The 17,803-nt window shown below is 35.8% G+C and overlaps 2 protein-coding genes across 3 annotated transcripts; both read left to right on the top strand.

Moving 5' to 3' along the window:
• The first annotated feature begins 272 nt into the window (after positions 1-272).
• LOC149413895 (uncharacterized) lies at positions 273-3,650 on the top strand. 2 transcript variants are annotated; one of them, XM_089643698.1, is made up of 2 exons: positions 273-1,213; positions 2,844-3,650. In XM_089643698.1, the coding sequence occupies exons 1-2, from the start codon at positions 274-276 to the stop codon at positions 2,930-2,932; spliced, it is 1,029 nt and encodes a 342-aa protein (XP_089499824.1). In that variant the 5' UTR covers position 273; the 3' UTR covers positions 2,933-3,650. The 2 variants fall into 2 exon arrangements, 1 of the variants encoding a protein (XP_089499824.1); XR_016303990.1 differs by lacking the exon at positions 273-1,213 and adding an exon at positions 2,532-2,623.
• Positions 3,651-7,891: 4,241 nt separating this feature from the next.
• LOC149413894 (uncharacterized) lies at positions 7,892-14,006 on the top strand. The gene is made up of 4 exons (XM_089643912.1): positions 7,892-7,895; positions 8,369-8,521; positions 8,643-9,346; positions 13,914-14,006. Exons 1-4 carry the CDS (start codon positions 7,892-7,894, stop codon positions 14,004-14,006), a joined length of 954 nt encoding a protein of 317 aa, XP_089500038.1.
• Positions 14,007-17,803: the final 3,797 nt, after the last annotated feature.

Here is a 17,803-nt window from a genome sequence, read left to right as displayed (position 1 = left end):
AACATAGGAGTTGTGGGTAGTAACAATAAAATTTTTAAAGCCCGCATTCTGATTGATTCAGGGGCCCAGTCAAATTTTATGAGAGCAGAATTTGCTAATAAATTAAATTTACCATGTGAATTGATAAACAAACCCGTTTCTGGGATCCATAATAACATCACTCACATAAAAAAGAGAATTTCAGTGGAGATGAATTCGCTTCATACTGATTATAAAAGTGAAATATCATGTCTGATTTTACAGGAGATTACAACAAATTTACCACAAGTGACAATGGCGAAAAAAGACTTCAAGTTACCACGAGGATTGGAGCTAGCTGACCCGAACTTCAATATAGCTGCACCCATCGACATCCTGTTGGGCGCGGAGAGCTTTTGGGAAATCCTAACCAACGATAGATTGAAACTCGAATCGGGACCAACACTTCAACGTACGCAACTGGGATGGATCATATCAGGACCAATCCACATGTACCCAAAGCAAAGGCCTGTATCAGATTGTTGTAATTTATCTATAAATAAAATAAGTCACCAAATAGAAAAATTTTGGAAATTGGAGGAGATTAATCCCACTAAGATTCTAAATCATGAAGAAAAGGCTTGTGAAGCCAGTTTTGCTAGTACTCATACTAGACAAGACGACGGTAGATACGTAGTAAGTTTACCGCGTCGAGCATGCATTGATCAGCTGGGAAGTTCATTGCTCACTGCTGAAAAAAGATTTAAAAATATAGAAAGAAAATTTGTGTCAAATCCCGAATTGAAGACACAATATATACAATTCATGCGTGAATATGAGGAATTAGGTCATATGGAGGTGTGTGACCAGTCAAAGGGGGATCGTGAATCCTATTTTTTACCTCATCACGCTGTAATAAAAGAATCAAGCACTACTACTAAAGTGAGGGTCGTTTTTGACGGCTCCGCCAAAACTTCAAATGGAATTTCTCTCAATGACGCCTTGATGACAGGACCTGTTATACAAAAGGACTTATACACCCAACTATTGCATTTCAGGAAACATCAAGTAGTACTGACGGCTGACATCGAGAAGATGTACCGCCAGATTAATGTGTGTGAAGCGGACCGTGACCTGCAGAAGATAGTGTGGCGCGAGTCGCCGCAGGAGGTGCTCAAGCATTACCGTCTGAAGACAGTCACATATGGTCTGGGGCCTTCCTCTTTCTTAGCCACTAGAAGTCTACGGCAAATTGGTATGGATAACAATATAAATTTTCCTAGAGCTAGTCAGGTCATAGAAAATGACTTCTATATGGATGACTTGTTAACCGGAGGAGATGACATGGAATCCTGTAGAGAGTTAAAAGAGCAATTAATCAACATCTTTTTGTCTGCGGGGATGACCTTGAGGAAATGGAGGTCCAATGTCTTGGAGTTGTCAGCCGAGTCGGGCCAAGCTAAGATTGCCGAATCAGGCAATTCTGAAAAAATTATTACTGACAATCCAAAGACTGAGAAAATATTAGGATTAATATGGAATAATGAATCTGATTATTTTTCTTATGTAATAATGAAACCATCAAGTCGAACCGAGAGTAAAAGACAGATATTATCTTGCATCGCATCAACCTTCGATCCATTAGGTCTTCTAGGACCGATTATAGTTGTAGCCAAATTGATAATGCAGAAGTTATGGCAGTCTAAAGCAGCGTGGGATGATCCATTGCCTAATGAAATATTAGCACCCTGGAGGTCCTACCTTCAAGAATTAATTCAACTAAATGTGTTGAAAATACCAAGAAAAATTATTTGCAGGCAATCTACATATCTACAACTACACGGTTTTTGCGACTCATCTGAGAAAGCTTACGGAGCCTGCGTTTACATGGTGTCGGTGGACCATGTTGGTAAGCGGCATTCACATTTAATAACGTCCAAATCAAGAGTGGCGCCATTGAAGTGTATTTCCCTGCCCAAGTTGGAGCTTTGTAGTGCTGTGTTACTGGCTAAATTAATTAAAAACGTAAAACAAGCGTTAAATATAGTGGAGATCGACACACATTATTGGTGTGACTCCATGATAACGTTGTGCTGGCTGAAAGGTCAACCTACGAGATGGGCTACTTTCGTTGCAAACCGAGTAGCCGAAATACAAGAACTTAGTGATCCAGATCTATGGAGACATGTATCATCAGCCGACAATGCAGCAGATATACTTTCAAGAGGAACCACTACAGATAAATTGATAAATTCTGCAATATGGTGGAATGGACCAAGTTGGTTGACCGAGGGAGTCAACGCTTGGCCTATATCAAATATTTCGTGTTCAAACCCTCCTGAACTCAAAGGCAAAAATATTCTATTATCCACAGATATTCAAGAATGGGAGATATTTGAAAAATTCTCATCATTTATTAAATTGAAAAGAGTTACTGCGTATGTATTGCGATTTGTCAATAACTGCAGAAGTGTTAAGGGTAAAATTTCCGACAATTTAAGTGTGGCTGAATTGGAATCAGGCTTGAAATGTCTATTGAGATCAGCTCAAATACACGTCTTTCAAAAGGAATTGAAAGAATTAAAAAACCATGGCATCGTCAACAAGAAAAGTAATTTAAAATCTCTTAATCCCTTCTTACATGATGGTCTAATATATGTAGGCGGTAGGTTGAATTTGGCTACACATTTATCTTACCAACAAAAACACCCAGTTATCTTGCCGGCTAAACATAAGCTAACTGAATTGATAATACGTCACTACCATTATGTAAACCTACACGCAGGACCTCAAGCCTTGTTAGCTAAAATACGATTAAAATTTTGGCCCATCTTTGGTAAAAATACTATTAAAAAGATATTACATAAATGTGTTGTATGTTTTAGATGTCGTCCCCGAACCGGTCATCAAATCATGGGAAATTTGCCACCCGAAAGAATTACGCCGAGTCGTCCTTTCGCTATCACCGGAATAGATTACGCCGGACCAATTCTAATTAAAAGTGGGACGCTGAGGAAGGCTTCCCTCGCAAAATCGTATTTATGTATCTTTATTTGCTTCTCAACCAAGGCCGTTCACTTGGAATTAGTTTCGGATTTATCTAGCAATGCTTTTTTGAACAGTTTAAAAAGGTTTATATCCCGTAGGGGACAACCTGAAAAGATCTTTTCCGACAATGCTAGTAATTTTAAAGGAGCTAGCAGCAGACTCAAAGAGCTGTACACCAGCTTGAGGGAAAACAACGACAATATTCAAAATTATTTAGTGAACAGAGGTATTGAGTGGAAGTTCATAACCCCTCGAGCCCCTAATCAGGGAGGTTTGTGGGAAGCAGCAGTAAAATCAGCAAAATTCCATTTATATAGAATCACTAACAATTCTTCATTAACATTTGAACTCTTATATACCTTAATTTGTCAGATTGAGGCCTGTTTGAACTCCCGTCCATTAACTTCCTTATCCGACGACATCCATGATTACCAACCTCTTACCCCAAACCATTTCCTTATAGGCACTGAATCCTGTATCATTCCTGAGAGAGACGTCCGGGCGATACCGGACAACAGACTAACTCAATATCAGAGGATCAGTTCGCTAATTCAATCTTTTTGGTCTAGATGGAAGCAAGATTACCTGATGGAACTACAAAAGAGAACTAAATGGCAGACCAGCACTCAACGGGCACTGCAAAAAGACGCTCTGGTGATTTTAAAGGAAGATCATTTACCTCCACCTTTATGGAAAATGGCCCGAATTCTGCATACACACCCTGGAGCGGATGGAGTAGTACGAGTTGTTACCCTAAAAACACCTCAAGGAGTCTTTGTGAGGCCCATCACAAAGATATGTCTGATGCCCCTGGATTCAGACACTAAACCTGTAATTGACGTCCCGGACCTTACCAAGGATTGATTATGTACATTACACTATGATGGTTATCTTCTCGACTCCACCTTGGATGGATCAAGCAGAAGACCTGAGAAGAAAGAAGAAAAAAAAAAAGGAACAATAATTGTGTTGTGTTCAGTGCAAACTATATTATTTGTGTTATTGAACTATTTAAATATGTAAAAATTAGTATGCAGACGTGTGTAATTTAGTCATTTTTGAATTTTTTTTTGGTTATTTAATAGGATTAATAATTTTCTAGTTATTTTTAGTTTATTAATAGAGTAATTCAACAGCATTTATACAGTTAAATTTATAAGTTTACCAGCAGGGCATAAAAAAAAGGGGGTTTTATTTTGTTAATTTCTGCTATTTTGAATTATTTTGTTAGTATTTTTGTGGTATATTTAGATTAAGAATTTTTAGTTTATTCTGTTTGGTTTATAGTTTATTTTTAAATAGATTATCATTCAAAAATTTAGTGCAATTTTTGAATCCCGCCCCCTGGCAATATGTTCAATTTTGCAGGCTACCGACATCTGTAGTCTAGAAATTTGAAGTTACTACGTTTAACCAAAATGGTGTGAGTCCTTGCTTAGAAAATAGTGTCAATTTGGTCGGTATAGCAGGTTTCATTTTTACTGCTAGACATCACGATGACAAATGTTTTATTTACATGTGGTGGTTTTTTGAAGTCTTTAAAAAGGCTCGCATTATGTGTTTTTTCGTTCTTTTCTCAACAATAACTCGATAATAAACAAGCTCATAAGTCAGAGCGATCGTAGCAGTGTTATTCGCACAGTTTCTTTATAAATATTGTACCTGTTTCAATAGTTTGAAATAAATGTAAAGTGGTATCAAGAAAACCAGTTTTTATTCAAAAAGGATCATCCCCAATTTTTAACATATATTAAATATTCCGTGATTCTAATATTTATATGTTTTCATCAAGGTTGGTTACTAGAAAAATCAATATCCTCGAGTTCTTACGCACTGTGTGTCTTTTTGAATTTTTGAAATAATGGCTGGTTGATGTTCTGGCGTGTAAATAACACAGACCATCAGGGAATATTTTATTTTCCTATGAAAATAAATTAATTGATTCATAAATTCACTCTGCAGGGAGAAAATAACTTAAACCAGTCACCAAAATACATATGAACTGAAAGACTCACCAGAAAATGGCACTCGCAATTGAGGTCTTCTCCTTGGTCTTCAGATTCGGTGGCAGGCAGCAATTAGCACAATAACTTTGCATTTGCACTATAAAGTTACAAGTTCAACCAGCTCACAAGAGAGTAGAAATATTAATACACAAGATGAATCAGCACATTGATTGTAATAATACGCACTGCCAAGATTTGTGACATTTATTGTGACAAAAAATATATTTAAATAATTTTTGTCTTAAATAGACCTATTTTGACAAAATGACACAATCCCGGATGAATCCACTGATCAAATGCAAAAGGTGACTGTAATTTGTTTATCATTCACCTGCAGAGAAAAATCTATCCTAAACTGATCAGAGATGTCTCTGTCCATTATATATTAAAAATTAATTAATTCATATATTATGTTTGTATATTAAAAAATCAATTCAAATTAATTTTAAATCGACTGCCTCTCCAATGGCATACTGAGCTCCGGGCCAAAAATGCCCCTTTCTCTTTCATCATGAGTTTTAATTGGTTGAAGGAAAATAATTTGTAGTTTTTTGTTAAAAAAAATTTGCAATAAAATAGTCAAAATAGGGTTTAAGATTATCAATTCTATAAAAAATACAGAACTTTTTATGTGAAATCGTACAAGAGTACCAACTGCTCCCAACCGTTTGTAACCAGTGAGACTATGGCATCCCCAATTGGGGTATGTTGTGGGGCGGAAGGTAGTTCAGAGGGGAAAGCGATGGGGAGATGAAGGTGGGGAAGTGGCTGGCTATTCAACTTTGGTCACCAAATACAGTCAAAGCCATTTCAAGCAACGTTTCAATTCTGAATCGTGGTCTTACACCAGGGCGATACTGAGAGTATCTTCCATTCTGAACATGCCGCTAATATACGATAAGTAGGTACTAATGAGTAATTTGTGAAATAATACAATTAACTCTGCAGTGGTCACGCATCTAAATGAGGAGTTGCGCGGACTACAGACGTAGTCCATTTTTAAATTGAAATAAAACGAAAATTAAGAAAATATAATCAGTTCAGTTTTCTTAACTAGATACAATAAACAAAACAAATCCTCTGTTTTATAATTAATAATTCACAGGTTTGCCTCTAATTGAGATTATTATAAAACTATTTGTTAAAAAATATTAACTTATAATATTTTCTGCGCAGGAACGAAACTATTTTCGAATGATCCCCACAAATGAACTTTTTAAATATTACATACGTATTTACACACTTGAAAAATACTTACGTGATTGGTCGCGCGGACTACGTATGGATCTTTGCGGAGCTACTGTTACACGTCCTCACACGATTTATGGCTTGCGCTGCACTCAGTGCGTCTCTCGATATTTCGTTTAAAAGTACCTAGCAGCACGTGAAACTGATGCTTACCATTTTAGAGAAATTTTTGATTTAGTATTAGTGGACTATATATGTAGTCCAAGCGACCACTGCAGGGTTAAATAAATATGTCTTGCGCACGCTGGAATTTGAAATCACGACCACCAGCTTGCTAGTACAGAGCTTTACCACTCGATCATGGACGCCGCCAAACTGCAGGCATGAAAGGCATCACACTACTTTTTCCTTGACATATTTTTATTTTTTTAAATGAAAGACAAACATTCCCGGGTTACGAATAACCTGACAATATTTTAAAATCTCCTACTACCACCACATTAAGCTGAAAATGTTGCTTGTGTTGTGGTGGAGGACTTAGCCAGCCGAGGAATTGAACACACTACGACTGGGTGGGACCCAAACGCGATGTCAACTCAGCCAACGAACGGTCACTTAATAATTAAATACAATTATCAACTTACTTCTGAAAGTGGTCATTACAATGTCATTAACGTACCGCTGATGCAATTATTGATGTCACTGACTTTATTGTTTCAAACTCATACACGATAAAAAATGGATATCCATTTTCCTTTGATAGGCATTTGATTTCCCATGATATATGATAAATAAACAAGAGTAGCTGGAATACCAAGTAACCGACGATGGTCGTAGGAGGTTTTCAGCCACCATTCTAGGTTATTTGTAAACCGGGAATTTGTTCCTTCTTGCCTACGTCCTTTTCATAGTTACCAACTTTACTAATCGAACCCATTGTGTTTAAACTGTTCCGAATGCTTTCGGTGTCCCCCAAGGAATTGTTCAAGGCCCAGCTTTGTTTATACAATGATCTTTGTAAGCTAACAAATCGTTTGTTTTTCCGAATAGTGTGCTAATCCTTAAATCTAACGATAATTGTAGTGCCAACAGGACTGATGCGCGCGCACATCAGAATCTGTCAGTCCTACAACAGTACTATTATATTTCATGATGTAATTAAAACAACTTGTAATCTTGACGAACAACTTTAATATCATCGAAGACTCCCACAATTACACAAAGTTATCCGATTATTAAGTCGTAATTAAACGACATTAGAAAAATGAACACTTATAATAATGAAACCTACTTACTGTACATTAATGTCCTTGTCAACGTCTACGTTTGGCACGCATCTTAAAACTTATATTGCCTTCATAGATAGATGTACTAATAAATAAAATACACAACTGCGAGCAAATAGGTTCCGTTAAATCAATGTTCTGTTTCAGGTCCATTTTGTGAGCTTCTATCAGTTGCCATCACACAACAAGACGCTATCACAACACTGTCATGGATCTTCCAATACCAGAAAGTGTTTTCATCAAGACGGAACCAGGTTCACAGGAAGAACGCGCAATTGAAATAGAAATTCCATGTACGAATATAGTATACGAGTTCCCGGATGTAAAGCAGGAATGTTTTCAGTATGTAGAGAGCAATCCGGAAGCCAGTAAGTTTAATGAATATATTTTTATGTATATTCGCAAATGGGTTGCTAAATTCACTGCGTAAAACGTAACGCAGCCAACACAAATTCTTATTAAACGAAGTCCCCTCTAGTAGTACATAAGTTACTTTTGTATTTTCGTTAAATATTAACCTTACAGTAAATTGCCAAACGTAACAAACTTTCGACTTCTGAAGCTAGCTAAAAATTACAGATTCCTCAAGCTGAGTCCACTCCTTATTTCACGACTGAAGTAATCCATCCGACTTACTGGCAACTCTTTCTCTTTCTGTATGTTTGTGAAACACCTACTATTATTCAGCGCCAATAAAAATATGTTATTGATTTTGAAATAATTGTTCCAGTGACTATAAAAATCATAATCTGTTCTAGAATAAAAGGTTTTTCTTGTAAAAATATCGGCCACAGAAGCAAACATCTGTGGTCCTTCTTATAACCAAATTTACCTTATTTTAATTTTCCATAAACGGAATGTATTGTTGTTTTGTTCTTACAGATATCAACAATGTGGAGACTGTTCCCATCAAGGCAGAACCAGAGCCCCGAGAAGAAGATGGAGGGGGGATTCCTTATACGGAAATAGACATAGACCTATATGATGTTAAAAAGGAATGCTTAGAGCACTCTGAAAAAATTACCCGGATTGCATGTAAAACCAATTTTTCTTTTTTTAAATTCACAATCTGAGCTCTTTAAATAATTTCATCTGTTATGAATTAATGTACTAATGTAATGTACATATATTAAGGTTTATTCGTTATCTTTTGCAGACTTCAAAACAAACCAGAAGACGCATCCCGGAAAAAAACGATTTTCTTGTACCTATTGTAATTACTCCTCCTGGCATAAGTCAAAGATAGAACTGCACTTGCGCAGTCATACTGGGATAAAACCTTATTCGTGTTCCGACTGCAAAAAATCATTTTCTCAGAGTGGGACTTTGACGAACCATATGCTTACTCACAGTGGAAAAAAACCTTTTTCATGTCCCGATTGCAAAAAATCATTTTCTCAAAGGGGGTCTTTGACGAACCATTTGCTTATTCACAGTAGACAAAAACCTTTTACTTGTTACGACTGTGCATATTCATCTTTTAGGGAGGAAGATTTAAAGAAACACGTGCTGACTCACACTCGTGAAAAACCGTTTTCGTGTCTTGACTGTAGAAATTCATACTATAGAAAGGCAAGTTTGACGAGACATATGTTGACTCACAGCGAAGAAAAACCTTTTTCATGTTCCGAATGTACATATTCATGTACTCAAAAGGTATCTTTGAGGAAGCATGTGGTTACTCACAGTGGTGAAAAACCTTTTTCATGTTCTGACTGCAAAAAATCATTTTCTCAGAGGGGGACACTGACGAACCATATGCTGACTCACAGTGGTCGAAAACCTTTTTCATGTTCCGACTGCAAAAAATCATTTTCTCAAAGGGGTTCTTTGTCGAACCATATGCTGACTCACAATGGAGTAAAACCTTTTTCATGTTTGACATGCAAAAAATCATTTTCTCGGAGGGGGCCCTTGGCGAACCATATCTTGACTCACAGCGGAGAAAAACGTTTTGCTTTTTAGCACTATGCATATTTATGTTGTCAAAGTACCTGATTATTCAAGTCTAATCACTTAACACGGCCAAAACCATTTCAAGCAAGGTTTCAATTCTGAACTCTTGTCTTACACCATCGCGATATTGAAAGTATCTTTCAATCAGCAAAGTTTTCAAATAACATTTTATTTGCTCACGCCAGAACTAGAACTCGTGACATCCGGTATGCTAGTCGAGTGCCTTACCCCACAGGCCGTCTATTCGCCTACAGCTAAAATTGAGGTATTTGACGAACTACGTGCTTATTTGGAGCATTTTCTGTTTCAATTATAAATATCCAGGTATTGCTATTTTTATTACTTTTAAATTAGAATGTTGCACTCTCTTCCGCTGCATACATTTTTAGTAAACTATTATTATTTGTATTTATGGTAAAAATAAAACAATACGTATTACATTTTTAGCATTTCGATATTAACGATAAATGTAAGAAACGGTGTTTTATAAAACTTGAGACTAGCGCATGATCAAATAGCAATAAATCCATCTATACTCTGAATAAGAATGATAAATAATTTCGAATAACAAATTCCAGCAGTCTATTCGCTGCTGCATAAATCATTTAAATAATGTTGAAATTACATTTCGTTGTGGAAAATATCTCCAAGAACTTTTTTTTTCTAGTCAATGAAAATTATTACCATTTATTAAATATCCAAATGTGTTCGGAATTTTCGCTTTCGTGAATACAACGATTTTGCATTTTGTTGTACTGAAACAGTTTGTTACTACCCAATTTTGCCATGGAACATATTCTATTGCAACATACTTATACGTAGTATAATAATGAGTGTACAGTACTGTGTATGAATGTTATAAGCAGGTACAGTGCAAGTTATCATAGAGAGTTGTACAACGGAGTTGAATAATTTTATACGATATTAAGAGTACAAAAAAGGTCTTAAGGTACTGTGAAAATAGTTTTAGAGTAATGTGAAGTAACATTGTTGATAGTATTTAAATGAGTAAAACTGTTTTAAAGTATGTGTGCACTCAGTAAACCCTTATTAAGGGGGTGACAGATTAAGTTATAAGTTCAAAGCGTTTTATATTACTCCATATAGCTCGCAATACAGACCTTGTCACCACTAAAACGATGATTTGTTACAAGTGTTGGTGTTATCTGCTAGCCAGGCGATATTTTTTTAAATTATACGACCCCCTCTCTGGGCATTAAAGGGGGTCAGAACAATTTACGGAGCGTCGTAATTACGCGGCTGTCATCTGTCAAAGTGACAGATCCCATACAAAGAAATGATATTCCTCGGCATTTCCCCAATTGATCTGACCCCCTTTCCCGAGGAAGTGGGTAACTACAACATCAAATACGATATGCCCAAATTATACGCGCATAATATAGAGTAATGTGTCCAGGGATTTATGCAAGATTGGGTGATTTACAGAACATTGCTAAATTACACAACGATAAAGGTACACTTGAAGAACTATGAAAAACATAATGATGTATCGGAAGATGTACAATGGACTTAAATGTAATGTAATAGCTAGTTTAAGTTAACACTTTAACATTATTATAAACATGAAAAGCACGTGTGTGATATAGCATTATTCTAATTGAAGTGGAAGAATCACAAAATTCAAAATTAAACTGCAATCGTGGACATTTTGAAATGTGATGATACGTGGCGATGACAAAGTTTAGTTTTGCAAAGAAAAAAGAAACACGTTCTTCCAATATAATCGTATGCAAAAAATGGTGACATCCATGCTTACGACCTACACATTATGAACCTATAAGAATTGAAACATTATGTAGTTATGATTTTAAAGCCAAATTTAGTAAAGTCGCCTTGCAGCCATCTCGTATGAAAAACTTTTGGGATAATTTGTGTGCAAGCTGACTAGAGTACCAACCGCTATCAACCGTCAGGTCCCCAATTGTGAGGCAGAAGGTAGTGGGGAGGGGAAGTACCTGGCTATCCCGATCTGGTCATCAAACAAGGCCAAAGCCATTTCAAGCAACGTTTCAAATCTAAATGGTGGTCTTACACCAAAGCAATACTGAGAGTATCTTCCACTGTGGAACTTGCTGCAAATATACTATATATAATACTGAGAGTATCTTCCACTGTGGAACTTGCTGCAAATATACTATATATAATACTGAGAGTATCTTCCACTGTGGAACTTGCTGCAAATATACTATATCGCTGTCCTAGTTCTTGTATGTTCAATAGACCTTTTTTTGCAAAACTAAGTTATGAATGCCAATTTGTTCATTAGCCTATTGCGCATTAATGAAGCTCAAAAAAATCATATTTTTTGGTTTTTAAGTGACATTTTAAGAATTTTTCGAGTGCCAATATCCACTCACGGAACAATGTTTCAGTTCTTATTTGTTCAATCTCCTGGATATTGAACATTCAAATTTCAAACACTCAAAGTTATGAATATAATATATTTTTTAAAGTTCATAGATATTTGTTCAACATCCCGCAGAAGGTTGAGGTCTTGAATGTTCAATCTCCACTGTCAACCAATCAGGAGCCGGCTAGTTAAAATGTGCGGCCATGTTGATTTTCAGTTGTTTTCTAACAACGAAATTGTTCCACTAAAAATACGTTTAATTGCGAATATACCTATGCTGTTATTGAACTAAAAAAGACTTTACCGACTGCAGAATCAATAAACCTTAGAACATTAGCTCAAATAGAAAGGTAAGTCTTAAAAATATGTCATTTATAGGCTTTTTCACAATATTTTACATGTACTTCTTGAATTTACTAGGCAAATATACAGGATGCTTCATTTATTATTTATTTATTCAATTATTTATTTACAAACTTAGGACTTTTACCTAAAATGAGTATTAATAAATTATATTAGTGGATTAAAACTTATTTTTATTCAAGAAATACAACAAAAGAGCCAGGAAATGGAAATGTGCAAAAAGTCGACTGTCCTCATAGTCTGATTGAAAGACATACTCTTCTATTATTCTGACTCTTGACATGGCCCGACTCAAGTATCTGATTCACTCGGTCGTGACATGTTTTCCTCGGGCATCTCCGACTTCTTTTACCATTCATATTTGCGCCATATATTCTCCTTACACTCCTTTGCACATTATATTGGCCCATATTGAAAGAATAGAAAGAATTCAAAAAAAAAAATTTTAAACACATAAATTTTAAACTAAACTTACACTTCTCAAATTATACAGAATCCATTAAATATAATAATTTTAACTTCCTCCAAACACGACGTCTAATTTTTGAACAAATCTTATTGTTTAAAATCCTAAATAATGGTCTGGACTCACCAGAACTTACCAATTTAATAAATCTTCATATTCCGTCTAGATCAACCCGACAATCTGATTTATTTTATCTACCCTCGTGTAGAACAAACATTCGAAAATATTCCCCAATTCCTCGTATATGTGCACAATATAATACAAAATTTTACAGCATTGACATTTTTGGTAATAACTTAAAGAAATATCGATATGAAGTAATGCGTACGATCGATTATTAATATCAAAGTATGGAATGTATCGGGAGCATCTCCTATCCTCTTCCTATTTTCCTCTCTCTCTCCCCTTCCTTTAACACCACATTCATTTTAAGATATTAAAACTTCATTACCAATGAACTTTAACATAAGAAACTTCTGTGGCTTGACTTCAGTTAACTTGTATATTTATATCTATCATTGTATATTATATAAAAGCTGTTTGTTTCTTACAAATAAATAAATATTTGACAGAAATTTATATTGTTGAATTAGCTCAGTGGTCAGAGCGGCGCCCTGGCAAGGCTGAGGTCCTCCTGGGTTCAATTCCTCGATACAACCGAATATTTTCCTGATTTTCATTGGGGATGCTGTGTGAAGGGTCTTTGAAAAGATGAAGGAGTAAACATATTGTGGGAGGGAGGAAACGCAAAGAGTTGTTGAACTTAAGAACGAGTCGTAGAAGTGACACATTCTCATGTGACAGGTTATTGTCAACCGTATACATGTGTTGGTGTGCGTTTGGTGTGTTGATACCGATATAGTGAAAGTAAAACAGCATACCTAACTGACGCCTGTGCACTAAACATTGTTAAGATAGTATTCTATTAAACGAACAGCCCGTTTCTGCACAGAGACAAGGATGTTTCAGGTATTTTGAAGCTTCAGACAAGAGGTGGCTGCTAATTTCAACATTGGGGTGCACTTGGCATTTGAACAGAGTCAGCAGTTGTGTACTATATACAGTACGCCCAGCTTCTGTTGTGCTAACTTGACTCTGGCTTTGAGGGAGTCTCCGTCCCCTTAGAGTTACTGGTCACTTAGAGTTACAGCAAGCATATCAATAGAAGGAATGTTGGGAAGATTACTTCCGTTGAATTTATTGCTTATCATTTCAATCCCTTTTAGACGTAATCAGACAAAAATAGATTTTTTATTAATTTGTTGTTTCAGAAATTCAATCAGGATGACAATAATGCTGCCAGGAGGGATATGAAGGCTGTTATCTGCCGCTTGTCTACTAAGAAACCGAAAGCTTTCCCTTAAATCCCTTATCGGTGGTTGACTATCATCAGGGTAAGGGAGGCAGACAGCAATAAAATTCATTAACTTTTGTTTTTAATATTATATTTATTCAAGAATTTTTTTTACAATTTGTTTATATACATATATATTTCAGTAGTAATAAGATTAAAGCTATTATGACATGAAAATTATTTTTCAATGTTCACCCATAATAAGCAATTGCTTGTGTGTATGGGATGAGGTATTATTTGTTTAGTTTCTTAGATTTACTTTATTTTTAAAATTTTCTTTACTTTTATTTATTTCGTTTAGGTTTTCAGTATATTTTTTTAATTGTGTTTTAAATTCTTTGAATCTATCATTAAAGTGATCTTATATTTTCTGGGAATTTACTAAAGAAATTTGTTCCTAAGTATTTGTAGTTTTGTTTACCCAAAGTTTTTTTACAAATCGGAATTGGTAACATGTATTTTTGCCTGAGATTTGCTGTGTTTTTGAATGGTACGGTTTTGTTTAGGATATCATCTTTGTAAAGTGTTCCACAACTTTTACATTGATATTTTGACTTACATTTAGAACATATGTATAATATATAATTAAGAACCTACCTAACGGATTTTTGTCGTTATGTTCCTGTTAAATAAATGATTTTACTTTGCTTTATCATTGACATAGAAATGAGGATATACTTGACATAGAAATGTCAACTATATCCTCAAATAATTGGTATTTATAAATGATAAAGAAATAAATCAACGTAATATGATATAATTATTGCATTTTTTTGTGGTTTGACAGCTTATGCGTAAAATTGTGTAACATTTTTAAATCAAGTATTTTGTTTTCGTGTAACTTATTTCATAATTTTGTACACAACTAGTGTTATAATCCTTCAATCTGCTCTTACAGCAATTAAAAAAGCTTATAACGATAGTGTACTGATGATCTTTAGGTCATGCGGAACATACAAACGATTTTTCTCCACTGTGAGTCAGCATGTGGTACAGCAAATGTGCCTCTCGAGTAAATGATTTTTTGCAATCGGAAGATGAAAAAGGCTTCTATTCACGATGAGTTACCATGTGGTGCATTAAATATCTCTTTTGGGAAAATGATGTTTTGCAATCGGAAGATGAAAAAGGCTTCTCTGCACGATGAGTTACCATGTGGTGCATTAAATATCTCTTTTGAGAAAATGATTTTTTGCAGTCAGAACATGAAAATAGCTTTTCTCCATTAGAGTCAGCTTGTGGTTCGTTAAATGTTCATTTTGAAGAAAACGATTTGTTGCAATCGGAAGATGAAAATAGCTTTTCTCCATTATGAGTCAGCTTGTGGTTCGTTAAATGTTTATTGTGAAGAAAATGATTTTTTGCCCAAAGGGAGGCACAAAAAACAAGCAAAAGGTTTTTCTTAAATATGAGTCAGCATATGCTTCGTTAAATTGTCTTTTCGAGCAAATATTTTTTTGCAGTCGGGACATAAAAACGGCATCTCTCCACTGTGAGTCACGATGACTCTTCAAGTTTGCTTTTCTATAACATGAATATGTACAGTCAACACAAGAAAAATCTTTTTCTCCACTGTGAGTCAGCATGTGTCTCTTTAAGTCTGCCTTTCGAAAACATGAATATGTACAGTCAACACAAGCGAAAGCTTTTTCTCCATTATGAGTCAGCATGTGGTTCGTCAAAATTCCCTTCCGAGAAAATTATTTTTTGCAGTCGGAACATGAAAGAGCTTTTTCTCCACTATGAGTCAGCATGTGGTTCGTCAAAATTCCCTTCCGAGAAAATGATTTTTTGCAGTCGGAACATGAAAAAGGCTTTTCTCCACTGTGAGTCACCATGTGACTCTTCAAGTCTGCCTTTCGAAAACAAGAATATGTACAGTCAACACAAGAAAAAGCTTTTTCTCCACTGTGAGTCAGCATGTGACTCTCCAAGTATGCCTTTCGAGAACATGTATATGTACAGTCGACACAAGCAAAAGCTTTTTCTCCACTGTGAGTCAGCATGTGACTCTTCAAGTCTGCCTTTCGAAAACATGAATATGTACAGTCAACACAAGCGAAAGCTTTTTCTCCACTGTGAGTCAGCATGTGACTCTCCAAGTATGCCTTTCGAAAACATGTATATGTACAGTCGACACAAGCAAAAGCTTTTTCTCCACTGTGAGTCAGCATGTGACTCTTCAAGTCAGCCTTTCGAAAACATGAATATGTACAGTCAACACAAGCGAAAGCTTTTTCTCCACTATGAATCAGCATGTGGTTCGTCAAAGTTCCCTTCAGAGAAAATGATTTTTTGCAGTCGGTACATGAAAAAGGCTTTTCTCCACTGTGAGTCACCATGTGACTCTTCAAGTCTGCCTTTCGAAAACATGAATATGTACAGTCAACACAAGCGAAAGCTTTTTTTCCACTATGAATCAGCATGTGGTTCATCAAAGTTCCCTTCAGAGAAAATGATTTTTTGCACTCGGAACATGAAAAAGGCTTTTCTCCACTGTGAGTCACCATGTGACTCTTCAAGTCTGCCTTTCGAAAACATGAATATGTACAGTCAACACAAGCGAAAGCTTTTTTTCCACTATGAATCAGCATGTGGTTCGTCAAAGTTCCCTTCAGAGAAAATGATTTTTTGCACTCGGAACATGAAAAAGGCTTTTCTCCACAGTGATTCACCATGTGTCTCTTCAAGTCTGCTTTTCTAGAACATGAATATGTACAGTAAACACAAGCAAAAGCTTTTTCTCTACTGTGAGTCAGCATATGACTCTTCAAGCCTGCCTTTCGAGAACATGTATATGTACAGTCGACACAAGAAAAAGGTTTTTCTCCACTGTGAGTCAGCATGTGACTCTTCAAGCCTGCCTTTCGAGAACATGTATATGTACAGTCGACACAAGCAAAAGCTTTTTTCTCCACTGTGAGTCAGCATGTGACTCTTCAAGTATGTCTTTCGAGAACATGTATATGTACAGTCGACACAAGCAAAAGCTTTTTCTCCACTGTGAGTCAGCATGTGCATCTTCAGATTTGCTGTACTCGAATAGTTACAGTAAGTACATTTAAAAGTTTTAACTCCAGCGTGGTCGCGGAAGTGAAGTTCTAACTTTGACTCAGAAGAGCAGGAATTTCCCAGACGCGTCTTCAGATTTGTTGTTAAGTCTGCAAAAGAAAGTTTTATAGAAGTTAAGTAAATCAATTCATAACAGACGAAATTATTTATAAAATTAAACTTGTGAATTTACAAAGAATACTTGATTTTACCTGGTATCGGGGTAATTCTTTCAGACTGCTCTAAGCATTGTTTTTTAACATCGAGCAGGTCTATGTCTATTTCTGTAAAGGTTATTCCCCCTTCATTTTGTTCTCGGGGCCCTGGTTCTGCCTTGATGGGAACAGTTTCCGCATTAATTCCACCTGTTATATAATATATGATAATTAACATAAGGTAACTTGAAGTAATAAGAAGGACCCCAGATGCCCGCTTCTGGGATCGATGCTTTCACCGGAGACACCTTTAAACGGGAGCGTTTGATTTTCAATTATTGTTTCCTGCACCAATAACACATTTTCATTAGTTCTTTGTGATTCACAAATCACATAGAAAGAGAGCACATTGACAGTAAAGTAAATTCAGACAAGTTTTTTAGCCTTACAAACCTTAAGAAATCATGAACTTTTAGCGGGGAATTACTTGGGGCGTAAAAGTTTGTTACGTCTAGCAATTTCCTATAAGCTTAATTTAACGTGTTCTATTACACGGAAATGAACTGTAAATCAAATCCACAAGAAATACGACAGTGTAAAG

Source organism: Hesperophylax consimilis, chromosome 20, assembly GCF_061612785.1.
Source record: "Hesperophylax consimilis isolate HC1 chromosome 20, BYU_Hcon_1.0, whole genome shotgun sequence".
NCBI classification, from domain to species: domain Eukaryota; kingdom Metazoa; phylum Arthropoda; class Insecta; order Trichoptera; family Limnephilidae; genus Hesperophylax; species Hesperophylax consimilis.
This window is presented reverse-complemented; position numbering and strand designations above follow the sequence as displayed.

Coding starts and splice junctions, on each gene's coding strand:
- LOC149413894 (XM_089643912.1), top strand. Junction 8,522..8,642: donor AAAAATTACCCGGATTGCAT/GTAAAACCAATT, acceptor TATCTTTTGCAG/ACTTCAAAACAAACCAGAAG. Junction 9,347..13,913: donor ATATGCTGACTCACAATGGA/GTAAAACCTTTT, acceptor TTGTTGTTTCAG/AAATTCAATCAGGATGACAA.
- LOC149413895 (XM_089643698.1), top strand. CDS start 274: ATGGCGAAAAAAGACTTCAAGTTACCACGAGGATTGGAGCTAGCTGAC. Junction 1,214..2,843: donor TAGAAGTCTACGGCAAATTG/GTATGGATAACA, acceptor TGTATGTTTTAG/ATGTCGTCCCCGAACCGGTC.